General features: G+C 36.7%; 2 protein-coding genes across 5 annotated transcripts; one reads left to right on the forward strand and one right to left on the reverse strand.

The window, feature by feature from the left end:
• Window positions 1-6: 6 nt before the first annotated feature.
• Window positions 7-9,407, forward strand: LOC111441500 (protein transport protein SEC16B homolog). 4 transcript variants are annotated; one of them, XM_023078554.1, is made up of 15 exons: window positions 7-132; window positions 287-433; window positions 557-2,251; window positions 2,479-2,805; window positions 3,244-3,375; window positions 3,464-3,586; window positions 3,722-3,889; window positions 4,168-4,293; window positions 4,379-4,513; window positions 5,182-5,309; window positions 6,212-6,320; window positions 6,413-6,718; window positions 6,812-6,967; window positions 7,103-7,407; window positions 8,353-9,407. In XM_023078554.1, exons 3-15 carry the CDS (start codon window positions 689-691, stop codon window positions 8,885-8,887), a joined length of 4,113 nt encoding a protein of 1,370 aa, XP_022934322.1. In that variant the 5' UTR covers window positions 7-132; window positions 287-433; window positions 557-688; the 3' UTR covers window positions 8,888-9,407. The 4 variants fall into 4 exon arrangements, with proteins under 4 accessions (XP_022934322.1, XP_022934305.1, XP_022934299.1 ...); XM_023078537.1 differs by having other exon boundaries at window positions 280-2,251; XM_023078531.1 differs by having other exon boundaries at window positions 287-2,251.
• A 604-nt stretch (window positions 9,408-10,011) lies between these two features.
• LOC111451973 (asparagine--tRNA ligase, chloroplastic/mitochondrial) lies at window positions 10,012-18,659 on the reverse strand. Its single transcript, XM_023092486.1, has 15 exons — window positions 18,177-18,659; window positions 17,575-17,643; window positions 16,813-16,923; window positions 15,751-15,855; window positions 14,659-14,796; window positions 14,465-14,545; window positions 14,196-14,273; window positions 14,037-14,105; window positions 13,858-13,932; window positions 13,665-13,748; window positions 13,439-13,525; window positions 12,590-12,685; window positions 12,432-12,506; window positions 11,388-11,514; window positions 10,012-10,310 (listed from the first exon to the last, which is right to left on the reverse strand). The coding sequence occupies exons 1-15, from the start codon at window positions 18,564-18,566 to the stop codon at window positions 10,195-10,197; spliced, it is 1,701 nt and encodes a 566-aa protein (XP_022948254.1). The 5' UTR covers window positions 18,567-18,659; the 3' UTR covers window positions 10,012-10,194.
• Between the last annotated feature and the right edge of the window lie 603 nt (window positions 18,660-19,262).

The raw sequence follows: 19,262 nt of genomic DNA on the forward strand, positions 1-19,262 counted from the left end.
AAAAAAAAAAAAAAAAAAACACCGAAGCTCAAGGTGGGTGGGTGGTGCGAATTTCAGGGTTCTTCTTCTCTCTCTCTCTCTCTCTCTCTCTCTCTGTCCCTGCCATTTCCTTGCGTATCCATCTGTAGATCTGTAAGTTATTATGTTTTTTTTGTTAGAATTCGTAGTTTTTTCGTTTCGAACAATGCGTTGAATTCTAGTAGATATTTAGGTTTGTGTTCTATTTTTTTCGTTTCTGGTAATCCTTGTGATTTGATTTGACGTTGCTTCGTTGGGGAGGTTTCAGAGGGCCAGATCTTGCTCGTTTTAGGGTTGGATGTGTTGGATTGGAGCTTGCGTAGTTGGGGGAAGTGGTTTTGAGGTGTATTTGAGCCATTAGGGGCTGGATCTCTTGGTATATGTTGCGGTTGTAGCTCTAATCGAATTGGTAAAGGTGTGAATTCGGAAGTGTTTTTTGGGTTATTTAGTGGGCAGCGGTGTGAATTTGGACGGGGTTATTACGCGTTGCGTTGGATTTAGGGTTTAAAAGATGGCTTCCAATCCTCCTCCATTTCAGGTGGAGGATCAGACTGATGAAGATTTCTTTGATAAATTGGTGGAAGATGATTTTGTGGCGCCCGATGATTCAGGATCCAAGTTCCTCGATGGAAGTGATTCTGATGATGCCAAGGCGTTTGCCAATCTGAGTATGAATGATGCGGACAATACATTCAAGGATTCTGGTGGTGTTGGTGACCGTGAGCATGAAGCTGTGCTGGAGAAGGGTTCCGTGGAGGCTGATCCAGGAGCGTTGGGAGCACATGCAGAGGAGAAGGCTTCATTGGTTTCTTCTAATTCTGTCGGGTGCGTTAGTGTGTTGGAATCGGGAAATGATGGTATTGCATCGGAATCGACGTCAGATTCGTTGGTGAGCAAGAGCGATGAATCTGCTGGTCCGGCAATAAAGGAGGTTGGATGGAGTTCGTTTTACGCTGATTCATCGCAGAATTGGGGGCATGGGTTTGGATCGTATTCGGATTTTTTCAATGATTTGGGTATTAATGAAGCAGGGAATCCCGGTGGGTCCTTGGAGAATAATTTGAATGGTGCAGCAACAATTAAATCTAGTGCAGACGGGAACTATGCAAATACCTCTGTTAATTATGTGCAGTATCAAACCGACCAGCAAGTTTACGAAGGATCCACAGATCAAGTTTCGGCTGGGCAGGATTTAAGTAGCAGTCAGCAGTGGGAAAATCTCTATCCAGGGTGGAAGTTTGATTCAGTTTCTGGGCAATGGTATCAGGTTGAGGACTCTGCTGCAGCCGCAAATGTCCAAGGTACCTTTGATGCCAATTTGAACGGAGAATGGGCTGACGTTTCTGGCACGAAAACTGAGGCTGCTTATTTACAAACTGCTCAGTCTGTTGCAGGGACTGTAACTGAGACTAGCACGACAGATGATGTTTCTAACTTTAATCAGGTATCACAAGGGACTACTGGGTACCCTGAACATATGTATTTTGATCCTCAATACCCTGGTTGGTATTATGACACAATTGCTCAAGTATGGTGCTCCTTGGAATCCTACAATTCATCAATTAAATCAACTAATGAAGTTCATGTTCAGGATAATGACAACGGGTATGTATCACCGAACAGCTATAATTATAGCAACAGTAGTATTTATGGCGTTCATGGGCAACCTAACACATATGGATCTAGTGGTATTGATAATCAAGGCCACGATGATAAATTGACAGGCTCTTATCATAAGGAAAATCAACAGAGTTCGACTACTTGGCAAACTGAAAGTGTTTCATCTCAGGCTGGCCCAAATTTTGGTGGAAATCAGGTACTGGATAGGTCTACAAGTCCTGATTTTTCTGTAAAAAAAGAGCAGCAGAAGTCTATTAGTTCTTTTGGAACAGTTCCATCATACTTCCAACCAAGTCAAGGTCGTAATGAGGTCAATGGACCTACCAGCTTAAATAGCTTTCCCTCAACTATGGATTATGGCCATCAGTTTCATCAGGAGAATTCAAAGGAGCATGAACATATGCCTCTATCGAGTGACTACTATAGCAATCAGACACATGTGACTAATCTTAAACAATCTTTTCACGGAGGTCATCAGTCTTCTTTTGCTTCAAATATTGGAAGATCTTCTGCTGGACGTCCTCCACATGCATTAGTAACATTCGGTTTTGGAGGTAAACTTGTAGTGGTGAAAGACAGCAGCTCATTTGGAAACTCAACTTACGGAAGTCAGGTTAGGACTCATTTTTTTCTCTGTCCATTTCCTTCTTGAAAATCCTCTGTTGCAAGAGCTGGTTTTGAATATTTCACGATGATATATATAAATATATATGTATCACACCATCACAAGCAAATTAATCATGTCCCACTACCTGCATATTTAGATTAAAGAACTTTTATGATTTATTCATTTGGATGCATCAACTCTACTCTGATCAGTTGTCTTTGTTACTTGTGAAGGATCCTGTTGGAGGGACAATTTCTGTCTTGAACTTGATGGAAGTTGTCATGGGTAACGCTAATGCCAATGCTTTTGGCAATGATGTTGGTGCAAATAATTACTTTAGTGCTCTTTGCCAACAGTCCTTTCCTGGTCCATTGGTTGGTGGAAGTGTGGGGAGTAAAGAGTTACAGAAATGGATTGATGAAAGGATTGCAAATTGTGAAACATCAGGAATGGATTACAGAAAAGGCGAAGCATTGAGGCTCCTTCTTAATTTGCTTAAGATAGGATATCAGCATTATGGGAAACTTCGATCGCCATTTGGCACAGACACTGTGTTACGGGTAAACTGCCCCCCACCCACCACACACACACACACCAATCTATTATTAAACAATCGTTTATGAATGTGTACTACGAGTCTTTAATATTTTTTTTTAAAAAAAATCTACTTTTTATTTGCAGACTTCTCATCTATTGCTTTTTCTTCCAAATAGCTTTCTCTCGTACCAATATATGTGCGTACAAAGTATTGATTTAAAAGAGTAATGTGTGGACTTGTATATATTTAATTATTCCTTGAATTAAAGGTCTAGTTTCTTGTGCAGATCTCTTTCTCATAGTTTTGTTCTAGAATTCCCTTTGGTTGATTTCAACTTATTGTTGCATCTGTCTGAGTTATCCTTACATTATGCCTATGGGAAATGTTCCAGTTTCTGTTCTTTAATGAACACTTGAGGTCAACGGCATTTCATCCTAATTTGTTTTTGTACTTTTATCAGGAAAGTGATAATCCAGAATCAGCAGTTGCCACTCTTTTTGCTTCTGCTAAGATGAATAACGTACAATTCAATAACTATCATTCTCTTAGCCGCCACTGCTTGCAGACATTGCCTTCTGAAGGACAAATGCGGGTATCAATTCATAATGCTTTCTCAAACAAATACATGATAACAAGGTTATCTTCTGGGTGATGTAACATTTTTTTGGTGCATGTCCTAGGCAACTGCTTCTGAGGTTCAGAGTTATCTTGTATCCGGTAGAAAGAAAGAGGCTTTACAATGTGCACAAGAAGGTCAGTTATGGGGACCTGCCCTTGTTCTTGCTTCACAACTTGGTGACCAGGTTTGTTTTTCTTTTTTTTCTTTTTTTCCCTGTGGATTGTCTTTGCGACTTATCCTTTTTAGAGTATATCTTGGATTCTGGTGAAAACTCCTCTTTTTAATTCTTATATGTAAGCTGGCTTATTGAATTTTGCAGTTTTACATTGATACTGTGAAGCAAATGGCTCTTAAGCAGTTGGTAGCTGGATCACCTTTGCGGACTCTATGCCTGCTTATTGCTGGACAACCTGCTGAAGTTTTTTCTACAGATACAACGTCTAGCATCAATCCTCTGGGTGGTAGCATGGCTCAAAATTCTTCACAGGTGATGTAGGGTCAAGATGATTTGCGTAGTAAAATATATTCAGCATTGTTGCTGTCATGTCTTATCCCTTAATTCAATTATGGTGCTATAATGGATAGTATTTTTTTCCCCTCTTCATGAAATGGAAACCAACTCAATAATCGGAGAGCAGTCTCAGTGACTGTTGAGCTAGATGTGTGGAGAAGATCAATTTTTCTTAGTTTTTCAGGATATATGACGTAATCTTTTGGGTATTTGCCTTACAAGCTCATGTGTTGTTCTCTGGGTCGTATTCACAGTTTTCTGCAAATAGTATGCTGGATGATTGGGAAGAAAATTTAGCAGTGATAACTGCCAACAGGACAAAAGATGATGAACTTGTAATTATTCATCTTGGAGACTCCTTATGGAAAGAAAGGAGTGAGGTCAGATTCTTTCTGAAAAATGTTTGTGATTGATGTTGTTATTGAATGTCTTGTAACCTTAATTGTGGCTGGGCAACATTTTCAGATAACTGCTGCTCACATTTGCTATTTAGTTGCGGAGGCAAACTTTGAGTCATATTCGGACAGTGCTAGACTCTGTCTTATTGGAGCTGATCACTGGAAATTTCCTCGAACCTATGCTAGCCCAGAGGCTATTCAGGTATTCATTAGATATATTACATGAAGTGCAATCAGTCAAACACTTAAGTTCCTAGTATGACACTTGTTGGGCATGTCTTGAACACTTATTATCACAATAACAGGATACTCTGTAGCTATAAGACAAACAATTATCAGACGCATGAGCAAAGAGTGTTCAAACTTTTGTTTATTTATTTTTAGAATTTGACATAGAATAGAAATATAAGACACAAAAATGATTGACTTCAGACTTCATTCTTGTATAAAGAAAATATTTAGTTAATAACATGTACTCTAATGTCTTTTTCCTTGTCATACATGTATCCTAGATTTTTAGAAAATAACAAGTCTCTTCGTTCTTGTCATATTCATATGTGTCCAAGTTTCTTATTTATACAATGTCGGATTCCCTCCTCTCTAGCATTTGCTGTATTGAAATTTTCCTTTCTTGCGTATCTTACCAGTGCTGTTTCACTATTATTCCCAAACGCTCTGTACTTGTACACACTTATTTCCTTTTATTCTTTTGGTATAACTTTAGAAGTTTCTACAGAATTTACTTTTCTATATCTAGACAGAGAACCGAATTATACTACTCCAAAGTTCTTGAAAACTCTCAGTTTATTCTTCTACCATTTCAGCCATATAAGTTCATATATGCTTACAAACTTTTCTATATCTGAACAGAGAACTGAATTATACGAGTACTCCAAAGTTCTTGGAAATTCTCAGTTTATCCTTCTACCATTTCAGCCATATAAGCTCATATATGCTTACATGTTAGCGGAAGTGGGGAAAGTTTCAGACTCATTGAAGTAAGTGCCTTAACTGGTTTTACATTTTTTTTTTCCTTTGGATGAGGATTATATATCAAATAAGAAAACAAAAATTTAAAAGGAGAAGATGAAGATCCTCTTAGTCTCTACGACTAACCGAGATCATTTGAAAGAGCTCTCGAAATGTCTCTCCAAACCAAAAGAAAAAGAGAGAGAGAGAGAGAGAGAGAGAGAGGGGAAGAACCATCTTGAAGTTAAAAATTTGAAATAGGAAGTAACTTATTCAATTTCACTTAAAAATGCCTTGAGGACCCCTGAAAAGCTCTAACATTAGTACCCCAGTGAAAAGCATAAACTAAGAAGATTGGAAAGAATCCAGCTAATGATTAAAATGGAGCTCTGGAGAATGAACTCCGAGGTAGAGTAGTTAGTATGATAAAACATGATAATATGATTAAGTAGTCAAAATGAGCAAATATGTTCACTACAAAAGACTTGTTCTTCTTCCCCTAATCTTCTTTTTTTCTTATGACATGGCAATCATGTCTAGATTTTCAGATTTTCCAAACAAAACTAATCTGTGGTTGACTTTGGATTATAATTTTAATTCAATTGAAGAGTAAGCCTATTTATTCCGGATTATAAGACCATATTGTTTATCTAAAGAATTTTGCTGAAGAATACTATCCATCATGCTACATTTCTTGTAAAAAATAAATAAATAAGGAAAAAAACATCTATTGTGATGAATTGGACACAATTAAATATTAAAACTACAATCAATAAAAAAATTCTGTTCCAGTGTCATCTAGTCCTTTGACAGTGGCCAAATAGACTATCAAGGTTCCTTATCACCATGACTGATGATTTTAGGATTTGTTTGAATTTTATGATTTTTCAAATTCAGCAAAAATATCACGATACTGTGGAATTTGAATCAGGTACTGCCAAGCAGTTTTGAAGTCACTTAAAACTGGCCGTGCACCTGAAGTTGAAACGTGGAAGCAGCTGCTGTTTTCTCTTGATGAGAGGATTAGAGCACATCAACAGGTATTTATCCCACTTTTTGTTTCATTGATTTAGACATAAACTATTGAAGGCAGTTATAACAAATGTTCATACGATTTGCACACAACTCTCAGGGTGGATATACAGCTAATTTAGCCCCTGGAAAATTAGTAGGAAAATTGCTCAACTTTTTTGACAGTACTGCACATCGTGTTGTTGGGGGGTTACCACCTCCTGCACCATCAAACTCACATGGTAATGAACATTATCACGAACCAGTAGTCCCCAGAGTATCAACTAGTCAGTCAACAATGGCAATGTCATCCTTAATTCCATCTGCTTCTATGGAACCCATAAGTGAGTGGACTACCGATAGCAGTAAAATGACAGTTTCGAACAGGAGTGTTTCAGAGCCAGATTTTGGCAGAACTCCAAGACAGGTGTGGTGTTTGTAATTTTCATTTTCTGCCTGTCACTGCTGAAAAAATTAATAATTATCGACTGGATCAGTTGATCAATTCTATTATTTGCAGCAGAATCATAGCAGTTCTTCAAAGGAATCAATTTCAGCTGATGGTCAAGGAAAAACATCAGATTCAAGAGCATCTCGTTTTGCTCGTTTTGGTTTTGGTTCACAATTATTGCAAAAGACTGTTGGATTAGTCTTGGGGCCTCGTGCGGATCGGCAGGTTGTTACATATCAGATTTTTTAGGTTTTCCTCATTAGATCTTTGTTTTTTTTTTAACCCAATCTGGTTGCGAGTATCTTTTCTATCCGTCAAATAACTTTGTTTTTTTTCTTTTTTGGGGTTGTATTACTGAAGGCCAAATTGGGTGAGAAGAATAAATTTTATTATGATGAAAAGCTGAAGAGATGGGTTGAGGAAGGCGTTGAATCTCCTGCAGAAGAGGCAGCCCTACCACCACCTCCTACAACGACGACATTCCAGAACGGTGGAACTGATTACAACTTGAAATCTGTACTAAAGAAAGAAGCACCATCCAGTGATGGAAATGTGGAGTTTCCAACCGCCAATCCTACTCCTGTAGAAAATAGTTCCGGAATCCCCCCGATCCCACCAAGTTCAAACCAATTCTCAGCTCGTGGACGGATGGGTGTTCGTTCAAGGTACTACTTCAATGTTTAATTAATTCACAATTTCATTTAGTGTAAAATATTTTTTCTCGTTTCACATTTAGTGGGCTTCTTGAAACTCAACATTAGGGAGACTCCTTGAAACTTATTAAAATGGTTACAGTTAGTGATATTGTGGGTTGGTTTATAATTTCTGTCAACAGTGTGACCTTGTAATGGCCAAAGGGGATTATTATAGAATGGAACGTTCGGTTATTATTCAAATTAATAGAAAGGAGAGGAGTGGGGAAATAACGAAATAGTTGGATATTTTGTCTTAGGTTCATGAAACTAACCAGTGAATGTATAGTTAAATGAATACTTCGCGAGAACTGTCAGGCATTGTATTCACCTAGGGTGCATAGTTTGGGCACTAGAAATGCAAGTTGGTTAGAGACAAACCAGTTAAACATTTGGCGGTTAGGAATGGGAATGGGATTATTGGGAATCTAATGCATGGAATGTTGTAGGAATGAATTCTAGAGGTCTAATAAGGTCAAGTAGCATATGTTTTATGGGAACAAGATTAGTAAATTTTGTCCTGCGGTTTGTTTTTAGGGGTCTCTGATTTCCTGGTAATGGCTCTCCTTTATGAACAGTGAACATCAAGTCAGTGGTATAGATTGTTTATTTATTTTTGCTAATGGAGTACCATAAACATAGTGAGGCTTTGAAATGGTGTGGTTGTATCTAGGATTTACTTGCTATTTGGTGAATTTTCAAGATCATTTATTTGTGGACATACTGATCTCCATCAAAAGAATGAAAACAAAGGAAAAAATGTACTAATGTAGGAAAGTGATTTAATTTCTCTCTTGGCTTGTTTTCCCTTCTTAGTTCATAAATGAAATATTATGTTAAAAGTCGACATTTGTCCCGTTTTTTTAGTTATTGAATGAAGAACATGATCCAAACTCAGCACTTGTGTGGTTTTGTTAGGTACGTTGACACCTTCAACCAAGGCAATGGGAGCTCAGCCAACTTGTTTCAGTCGCCTCCCGTCCCATCAATTAAGCCAAAGGTTGCTGCCAATGCGAAATTCTTTGTTCCAAGTCCCGCAATGTCAACTGAACCTACAGAGGATACGATACAAGAACCCTCTCGGGAGGACACCACGACCAGTGAACATCCTTCAACATCCACCACAAACGATTCATTTTCTACTCCCTCATCAACTACTATGCCTATGCAAAGGTTTCCTAGCATGGGAAACATGTCAAACAATGGTGCAAATAGAAGTGGCAACGGTCCGTTAGTAGCCAACTCCCGACGAACCGCATCATGGAGTGGTGCAAACTTCAGTGATGCCCTTAGCCCCCCTCGTAAACCAACGGGACTTAAACCTCTAGGTGAAGCATTGGGCATACCCCCATCATCTTTTATGCCGAGTGAACCACCACCCTCGGTGCACACGCTGATGAATGGTGGTGGTGGTGGTGGCATGGGAGATGACCTCCATGAGGTGGAACTTTAAGTAGTTAACATGTAAATACCAAGTTTTGTTCCTTAGTTGATCCACACAGATACTCATCATATGCAACAAACGCCGTGCCTGCATCTCTCCCACATAAAAAGGTCAGTCGTGCACCAGAATATATAGAGTTCATTAAAAGCAGTCCTCAGAAAGGATGTGCCCTTTTTGTTTTCTCTGAAATTTCTTTGTTCCCAACCCTGAAATTTGTGAACACAAATATAGTCGACAAATCTCTGTATGTTTATGCTCAGATGTCAGTCGGTTCATTTTATTCTCCTAGGAGTTCCAACGTACGATACTTCTGGAGCAGCTAGTATTTTACATTAAAGCAAAGACAGAAGAAGGCCTTGCTTGGCACCACTGTACAGTTCATTTGTTTATTTTTTTTTCCCCCTCCCCCTGTTTTTTCTGAAACTAGAAAATGGCCCTTAAGGTGCTTCAAATTGATCATCAAGATGGGAAAATGTACTGAATTGTGAAGAATAAGATGATTTGCTTCTCTCCTTTTTTATAATTTTTAGTCCGTTAATTATAGTAATTTAGTGGTTGGCCCCATGAATTCCTTATAATTGCAATTTTCTTGGAAGCAAAATGGATGAGAATCATGGAGTATTCTTAAAACATTTTTCTAAGTGGAAAATACATTTTTGCCAATTTAGCTGGTTCTTAAGACCAATACTTGCCAATTTTATTTTATTTTGTATATTCTAATATCAATTAGAAACCAATTTTAAACTTAAGAAACAAGACTAAAACTGCTACTTTTAACATGTATATGTACATATTATATACTCAACTATATATATATATATACACACACTCAACTATGAAATGTCCCACTACTTCATGTAGTCAAACTCCAAAGAAAAAAACTTTTGTTCTTGATATTTTTTTCTATTTCATCGCTCAAATTTTACTCAATATCAATATCACACCGTGACTTTCTTACACATCCATCACTTAATATTAAAAAACTTTTTACGTGTCCAAAATGTATTGTAATTTTACAAATATGGTATAAATAACAACTTCGTAAAAGTTTTAAGAATAATATTGAGCTTGAAAAAGCATTTGATTCAACCCATTAGTTATATGTGAAAAATGATTTATTACAATGTATAGAATAAATGCAACATAAGTTTTGTAACCTTCAGACTTATAGAACAGTGTTTTCTCAATGTCAAGTGTCAACGTAATGGAAATACAAAGATGAAGAGCAGGAAGAACATGTTCCATAAAGAGGGGGGAAGGGTGTTAAATAAAAGAATCGAGTAAAACTAAGATAATGTTACTGAACAATTTTGCCATTAAAATTCTGCAGAACCAGGCGAACGAGGAAATGGGATGGCATCTCTTATGTTATCAATTCCAGTAACAAATTGCACAAGCCTTTCAAAGCCCAAACCAAACCCTGCATGGGGAACTGAAACACAAGGAGGTTTGGTTACAATGTAAACATTTCTCTCCTTTCTTTCTTTTCAAGGCACTGGAGTTCATACTTGAAATTAATACCAAAACTATCACATATGCCATATGCTCTCAAGAATGATTATTGCCTACACCATCCTCTTACTAACCCAGCTGTAAATTTGATGCCAAAAAAAAGTAGTTTGTGCAAATTATTTCACCTTCCTACAAAAACTAACTATATAATTCTGCTTCCTAGCTAAGAAATCGACATAGATTCATCACCGGTGGTGAAAAATTTTCAGGCTTTAGATGATCTCGTCTTTTTTTACTCCCCTCACCACCACCACAAAATAGGCAGTCTTGGCTTGTATACGGTGAAGAAATCAAAAGACCACCTTGCTATCTCGTCCTCAAATAGGTAGCTTTAACGAAAGTGATGAGTTTTGAAATTTCAGTGATAGCTTATATAAGATTCAATTGAATTAAGAAACAGATTCCGCATTTTACCTAATTTTCTTTCGATATTGAATTCCTGATTATTTGTCTCATTCCAAATATGAATGACTCGTGTAGGCAAACTCTCGGACTCCTACTAATGACAATCACGTCCTATCCTTTTTGTCCCCACCATTCTTTCAGCCCTATCTATCAGAGAATGAAAGGATCTTTTGGTGGAGGGAATTTGTTAGGAAAGGGGTCAGGTTCTTCAAATGTTTTTTTTTTTTTTTTTGCTATCTTATAGAATACTTAGCTTGAGAGATTAAATTAGAGCGTTCTTAAGAGGAGGTTTCAAATGTGATACATTCAGCGCCTCTCTTAGCATTTGTCCAGAAGGTTTCAACTTTTTGTAATTTGCTTTTGTTTTGTTTCTTTGGATCCTTTGTTAGGGCAGTTCTTTTTTCTAATGCCCCTATCTTTTATCCTTATTGAAAAATGGAAAATACACACATCCACACACAAACACTCACACACACGTACACACATCATTATTCTATGAAGTAAAACGTTTTTCCTTGTTTCATTTTTGCCCTTTTTTCCTTTAATCACAAAACAAACTTAATATCACAACCATGAGGGCTTCAGCTCTAACCTGAACCATAACGACGCAAGTCAAGGTACCACCAGTAGCTGTCTTTATTGAGCTTCAACTCATCCAGACGAGCTTCCAGATAATCAAGCCGTTCTTCTCTTTGACTTCCACCTATAAGCTCCCCTATCTGAAGCGAGAGAGTTGGGGAAAAAGAAAAGAGCATTAGAACTTTATATGGTACCTTCACTTTAACAAGAAGAATTTGTAGAATAAAAGAAGTCTCTCTCCTATTTAGAAGTGATCACAAGAAAAATAAATTATTAACATTTAATTGCATGTCCATAGAAATGCTCTCGGAAAGCTACTAGATTAGTTATAGCTATACCCACACCATCGTCACATAATAAATTGGAGAAAAAATCAGAGAAAAGTACTAACTTCTTTTGGACATTATTAATGGTCAGTGGATAATAACATGCTGCCAAATTTTGAATACAATCAAGTATTCTTTCTCAAATACAATAAGTACCTGAACGTCAATTAATCAAACAAACCAACTGTAATGTAGAACCCATAACAAATAAATTTGCTCGACACAATAACAAAAATTAAGGTATGTTGAATCGAGAGAAGGCAGCCCCACATGACAATGAAGATGATGATCAGTTGTAGAAATGGCTTGCATATTGCATCAATTATTGACTCAAATTGCAACAATTACTTGTGCGTATTGTTATATGTATACCAGAAGAAAAAAAAAAAAAAAAAAACTTTCCTCGCATTCACGGCCTTTACACTATCCTCGCATTCCCGGTCTTTTACAATACAAGGATAGTATTTTAGCGTAGAAACAATCAATGGTATGAAAAAGGGATCTCCATCTCAAACGCTAGAGTTAAAGAACCAAGTGAAAACGGGAAAGACGACTGCATAAGAGTCAAAAATTGGAAACCACATAACCCACTGGACTTTTCTCCCAACTATTCATACTGTTTCTAAGCTGATGCCTGGAAGTCAGTTCCTTCAAAAAGTTACACGATAAAAAGACAACACATTCCCATTGGAAGGTAAAGAGATATATTGGAATTATAACTTTAACATTACCCGAGGAACCAACATATCCATGGCCGCAACAGTCTTTCCATCATCATTTTGCCGCATGTAGAATGCTTTTATCTCCTATAATTTTACATCAATTGGCAAAATCAGTGTAATTTCTTTGATCAATATTCGGAAGATTAGAAACAAAAAGAAAAGCATACCTTTGGATAGTCTCTGATTATTACAGGGCATCCACCAAATGCCTCTTCAGTTATATAACGCTCATGTTCGCTTTGTAAATCACTACCCCACTTGACCTAAGAAAATTTTAGAAAATTTGAGATCAACATAGCAATGGCCACAGCAATTACTATACTTGGCCATTTGATTTATTAGCACCAATGATAAGGCAGAGATTCCCAAGTGTGTAACATGGTAAAAAAACAAGGACAGTTACATCTGATATCATTTTTCAACTTGGCCCGATAATATTAAAAAAAAATTGAGAGGGAAGAACAAGCGATAACACTCACGAAAGCAACTTGCCTCGCATATCAAGGCTATAATTCACCAAAACTAAACTAGATTGGGAAGAAATGAACCAAAACTAAACTAGATTGGGAAGAAATGAACCAAAACTAGATTAGTAAGAAATAAACAAATAAATTTAAGTAATATTCAACAAAAGAATCCTTTAAAACAGTTTGTTCCCAGTAAGGAATTGGATGGAATAGGCCATTTGTTATGTAAGTGTATGGTCATAAGAAGGGTAGGGATATATCTGCTGCGTAGTTAGAATGATTGCATGTCCACTTTGACTAATCATGATTGAAAAAGGAGTGACCTCAGTTAGTGTTTTGAAGGAAATCATGGTTGAGAGAGGGCACCGAGTCAAGAGAACTAGATACCTCTCAAATTATCTAATCATAGAGTATGTTCATCTCTAAATAAATAAACGGACTCTATCAGAATATATTTACCAATGTGCAATATATAGAATCATAGAGAAATGAGTGCAAGATGGAACCAGAACTTCTATAGCTCAGTGTAATAAAACTAGTGGGCACTACCGGAAATTCGAACTTCTTATTTGCTCGAAGAAGAAGCTCAACTGCATCTGTATACGTCAACTGCACAAAATCTTTTTCAACCAGGTCCTGCAGAGCACACAAAAATCGAAAAATTTATGGCAATGGTAAATTGGCATAGATGATAGATGTAAATAAAGTTTCAACAGACACTACATATAAAGAAAATAACTGTTAACGATCTAGAAGTAATGGTAAGAGTTCCTACCGTCAGTCGATCAATAATTCCTTTCTCAATCCATGTATTGAAGAAATCCAAGTCTTCCTTGCAATTTTCAAGAATATGTCTCACCTAGAAATAAAAGCTTTAGTTACTCTGAAATTAAGTAATCAAAGCTTTCCAAATATTTGTCAATCAAGTACAACCTAAGACAATACAATAGTCATGAAAGGTAACGTACTACATACTGGAGATATGCAGTTGCACAAGCCATGTCGTCATCCAAATCAGCAAATGCAAGTTCTGGTTCAATCATCTAAAAAATAAAGTAAAAGAGTTGCTTTAAGATGCTTCTTATCACATATGAAAACTTGCAGAACTGACCTTGGTAGGAAATTAAACAAATGCGAAACTAGTTACCCAAAATTCAGCTAAATGTCTAGATGTATTGGAATTTTCTGCTCTAAATGTCGGTCCAAAAGTATAAACCTGTGAAAGATTTGAGAACAAAGTATTAGCAGTTTGCATTAATTCCACCATCGTGTCTAAACAAGAACCAGTAATGGAGAAAAATTATACATCAGAGAGAGCAGTAGCATAAGTTTCAGCGTTGAGTTGCCCTGAGACAGTCAAGAATGCTGGTTTCCCGAAAAAATCCTTAAACAAAAATGGAAAAGGAATAAATTAAATGCTTGCAAAGAAAATAATACGGAGAAGTTTCAAAGAGAGTGTCTGGAAATAACTCATTAACATCTTCCATAAATTTCATCGGTAAGAATCAAAAAGATGGTTGACAAATAATATAACTAGATTCAAGGCTTGTTTCCTAAGTTAGCAAAATAACTCACCTGTGACCAATCAATAAACCCCTCTTTTGTCTTTGGAATGGAGCCCACATCAGAATTAGCAGCTTCCCCAGAGCTTGGGATCTGTCACCATCAGAAAAAGTTTCTTTTTAAAAAAAAAAAAAAAAAAACTAATGTTCCACAACAATATTGTATAGAACATACAAATTCCAGGCTTTTCTAAGTTTAGACCCTACCAAAGTAGTCACGCAGAACTGTTCACCAGCTCCTTCACAATCTGATGCTGTAATAATAGGACTTGAAACCCAAACAAATCCATTTTCTTGGAAGAACTTGTGCGTAGCGTATGCCAAAACATTCCTCACCCTTGCAACCTATACCACACCATAATATTCAAACTGATTGATTAGACAACCGTTCATAAAAATTGTTAAACAAAAGGCAGTACATAAATTTTGTCTGACTAATTATTTTGATCAGTTATCAATTTTCAGGAAACAAGAACGTGACAATTAAGTAGCATAGAGGAAATCCATATATAATCTCCAACCGGAGGAGGCAAAGCAAAATTAAAAGATCTTCTAACGGAAAACTTAGGAGGGAAACAAACTTTTTCTACATATATACATACATACATATATATATAGATAGATAGATATACATATACATATACATACATATATTGACGAGGCAACCTCCCTTTAAAAGTTAACATAAAGGCACTTATATTTGAGTTAATTAGACAAAAAGTGCATAAAAAAATTTCCAAGCCAAACACCTCATCCATTTTCCTTACTTTTATTAAAGAGGCAAGAATTCATTTCCAAACACAAATTCCGTACAAATGCTTTCACATAATTCATCTGTCGATTTACTTTTCCCTCTAAATCTATGTCAACAAAGTAAACATGTCGTGTTTTCTTTTCCCAACCTATGAAAGATCCAAGAATAATACAAGCGCCATGAAAAAATGATATCCAACAATTCAAATCATTAGGACGTATGAAAAGAGGATGTCCTTGTGTCTCCTTTGGTTTCATCAATATCTTCACCAGGAAAAGATGTTCTTTGAGAATGTTACTTCCAACATTTTAACCCCCCCCAAAAAAAAACAAAGATTGAGACATTTGATCCATTGATTCACTACATCAGAAAGCACAAAAAGTTTAAGATTTCCATTCATCCCTAAATTTTCCATGATGTCAAAATTGTTCATTTTGGTGAATTAGACAATTGAAACCTTTATTTTTCATGAATATCAGGAGTAGCACCCTAGCCTTGTATTCTAGAATCTATACTATAAAAAAAAAAAAAAAACAGAACAATACCGCCCCAAAGGTGTTTGTTCTTGGACGAAGATGAGCTTTGGTTCTCAAAAATTCTCTGCTAACTCTTTTCTTTTGGACGGGATAGGAAGGATCACTCTTGCCAACCTGAAATACAGAAAATATTAACACAAGGGGAAATGTTTTCTGAATTTGAACATCTATGATGCAGTCTAAGTACATGATATCAAATATAATTTATCAGCCATTAATAGAGTGTGAAAGTAAATTCAATATCTCAACTTTTACTTCATTAAAAGAAACTGTGTTTGCCATTTTTATGTATTGACAAAGGAAAAGAGCAAATTATTGATGCAAGTATCCAAGCTTATTTGAAGACCGTTCCATTTCTAACTTTCACTTTTCTTAAAATCAAATATGTTTGATAGCTATTCTTTTCCATTCTTCAAAAATGTTTTTGATATCTTAGATTTTTTTAAGGGACACAGAATTTTATTCCAATAACGTAGCCCTTCTCTTACCAATCTCTCTTTACCCATGAATTTTATCTTATTATCTTCTCTCAACTCACATTTTTCCTATTAATTTTGTACGCATCTCCATTCCTTTATACACACTTTCTATCACTAATGTGTCTCCATACATGCTTTCCCCTGCTTTTCTTTCTTCAAATATAATTTCCTCTTACACTCTTGCCTGTCCATTTGAATAATCCATTATAAAAGTCAAAACAAAGCAACATTGATTTTTTCAATTTTAAATTTCACAATGAAAAAGGCATTATTCAATAACTTTCTAATGTAAAAATTTTAAGTCGAAAATAGAAATGGTTGTCCAATGGACCCTTAGCAATTGTTTCATTCTTTCTAGGTTCCTTCCGAAAGCATATGAATATGGTCACCGCCTTTCAATGAAGTTAATCCAACGTACTAATACCTTGTACTAATACTTGCATATATGCATTATTCTTTTTCTTGTGCCGTTCAAATTATATATCACCGTTTTTCTGGATGTATGTATTATATGAGCAAATACTGCAGTTCGTGATCAGGAAAAATGATTGTAGCCAAAACTACTTGAGAAAAAAGGATGAGAAGTACTAACCATAACAACTTTTTGGAGTTTCAGTTCCACTTTTTGTTTTGATCCTTGGCTGGCAACCACGACCCCTTGCACCCAGACTGATGCACCAGTTGCAATCAAGCCTGATTCAACCTGCCATCAAACTCCAAAACTGGAATAAGACCACAGAGACAAGAAAATACCTATTAAAAGAAATCCTAATGCCTCTCTCGGTGTCCATGATATAACTTCTTTTGTAATTGTCTACTACAGTTGATGGAGCCTCTTTTTGTTATCCTTATTAACTCTCTCGACTACAAAATTCCAAGGAGCAAAAAAAGAAAACAGTTCGTTCAGATACCTGTAGATCTTCAAAATTGCCTTTCTTTTTTAAAAAAAGTCGTCACAAGGAAAATAAAATGATCATCTAAATAAATGGTAAGTGCATAGATAACTGCATTCTCCATTGCCAACTGTTAGTTAACAGCTTTCACGATCATCCTCCAAAAATATCAACCACCAAAATGAAAATGAAAGAGAGAAGATTGATCACTCTATCAATCAGGCAAGTTAGTTATAGAACAAAAAATATGCATATTTCAAACCCCAAACAGTTTCCTATATACTCTAGCCTTCTTGTGTATTATTTTGTTTCATTTTGATTCGAAGTTCAATATCTACAAGATAGTTTCTTAGGTTCAAAAGACGGATATTCTGGCTATTGACATTGCTTATTAAAGAAGAAAAAAAGAATAAGCAGAGTTCAACAACTATTTAAGTACCAGATTTAGCTGACTTGAATACCTGATCATAACCTTCTGTAGTTGAATCCATGACACATTGCATATTTGAAATGCATGAGCCATCATTTACCTAAGCGCAAGAAAAAACGAGGCAATAAGATAATCACGATACAAAACAATATTTATTCTTCCAACAATCCATATCCAATCCCGTGTCTAAAACTGCAACTTTTATATTTCCACTTTTTTCTTTTGCCCCATTTGAAATTAATGTCAATGATGGCTCTGTTTCATATCCCCAATCTCTTAAATTTGTTATTGCTAAAACCAATAAAATCATCATGGAACCAAAACAGAGCTTTAAAAAAATTTACGACTGTGCTAATAACAGAAGCTCCATGATGCGATTCGACGGTGTTTTCATTCAACGATGCCGTGCGATTTTTCACAACAACTTAAGAATACTAGACTGGCCAAGAATTATCAAGCCAATTCTCATATGGTTAATGCAATCTTATCTTCCAGTTTTTCATTCAGAATTTACCACCACATGAATGAAAATGATTCGGATAAGGAAATAGAAAAGAAAATCTCAAACTTCCTATCCTGCATTTCTCAGCCTCCAAACTAATCCGCATCACATCACGAATAGGCTGACCTTACCTCCATGAACGTAACGCTGCTCTGAACCCGGAGAGTTCGAACCCATCCCTTCACGATGAGCGTCTGTCCGACTCTATCCAGCCCTTCATCGAGGCCGCCCTTGACTTCAGATATCCTCAGCTTCTTTCTGAATTCCCCAACCTTCTCCCCTAGCGAGGCCTTCCAAACATCAGAAACTTCAGGTTTCGTCTTCCCCGTAGCTTCCCCGGATGAGAGAGCTGCAGAGACGGCAGTGCGAAAACTTCGCCGGAAATAGTCAGAAGAGTGGCGGCGGGAAATTGGCGGGAAAAGAATGTGCGGTGGTAGTTTTTTAGGGAATCTGGTGATGAAACGGAGAGCTGAATAGGGATTGAAGCGGAGAGAAACGGCCGGCGACATAGCGGCAGCCATTGAAGGCTTGTTTGTGCCCGTGTGTGACTCCTACTGGTTGTGTAAATATCCACTCCCACGAGCGGACCCGAATGACCTTCGCTGATGCGGCTGCTGCGGCGGTAGTGTATACATTTTCTTCATTATACTTTATTTTCATTAATAAATTCAAAATTTATGAAATTAAACTAAAAAAATTGAGTTTTTTTTTTATAAATATTATTAATTAACACGACTCTCCACAATTAGCGGCACCCAAGAGACCTCGTACCAATGGAGAAAGCCCCAAAAGACCTCATACCAATGGATAAAGTATTCTTTGTTTATAAACACAGGATCATTCCCTAACTTAGTCCATGTGGGACTTTCATCGTCCAACACCTCCCCTCGAACAAAGTGCGCATCTCCTTAATCGAGGCTCGACTCCTTTGGAGTCTTAATCATTTTTTTACTGCCTTCAAGGAGGCTTGACTCATTTTCTTTTGGAGTCGTCTGTTCGATATTTGAGGAGTTACCAATCTATTGGCACGACTAAGTTTAGGGCATCGCTCTAATACCATATTAGACGAACACGACTCTCCACAATGGTATGATATTATCCACTTTGAGCCTAAGCTCTCATGGCTTTGCTTTGGGCTTCCCCAAAAGGCCTCATACGAATGGAGAAAGTATTATTTGTTTACAAACCCATGATCATTCTCTAACTTAGCCGACCCA

Source organism: Cucurbita moschata, unplaced genomic scaffold (assembly GCF_002738365.1).
Source record: "Cucurbita moschata cultivar Rifu unplaced genomic scaffold, Cmos_1.0 Cmo_Scf00001, whole genome shotgun sequence".
NCBI lineage: Eukaryota > Viridiplantae > Streptophyta > Magnoliopsida > Cucurbitales > Cucurbitaceae > Cucurbita > Cucurbita moschata.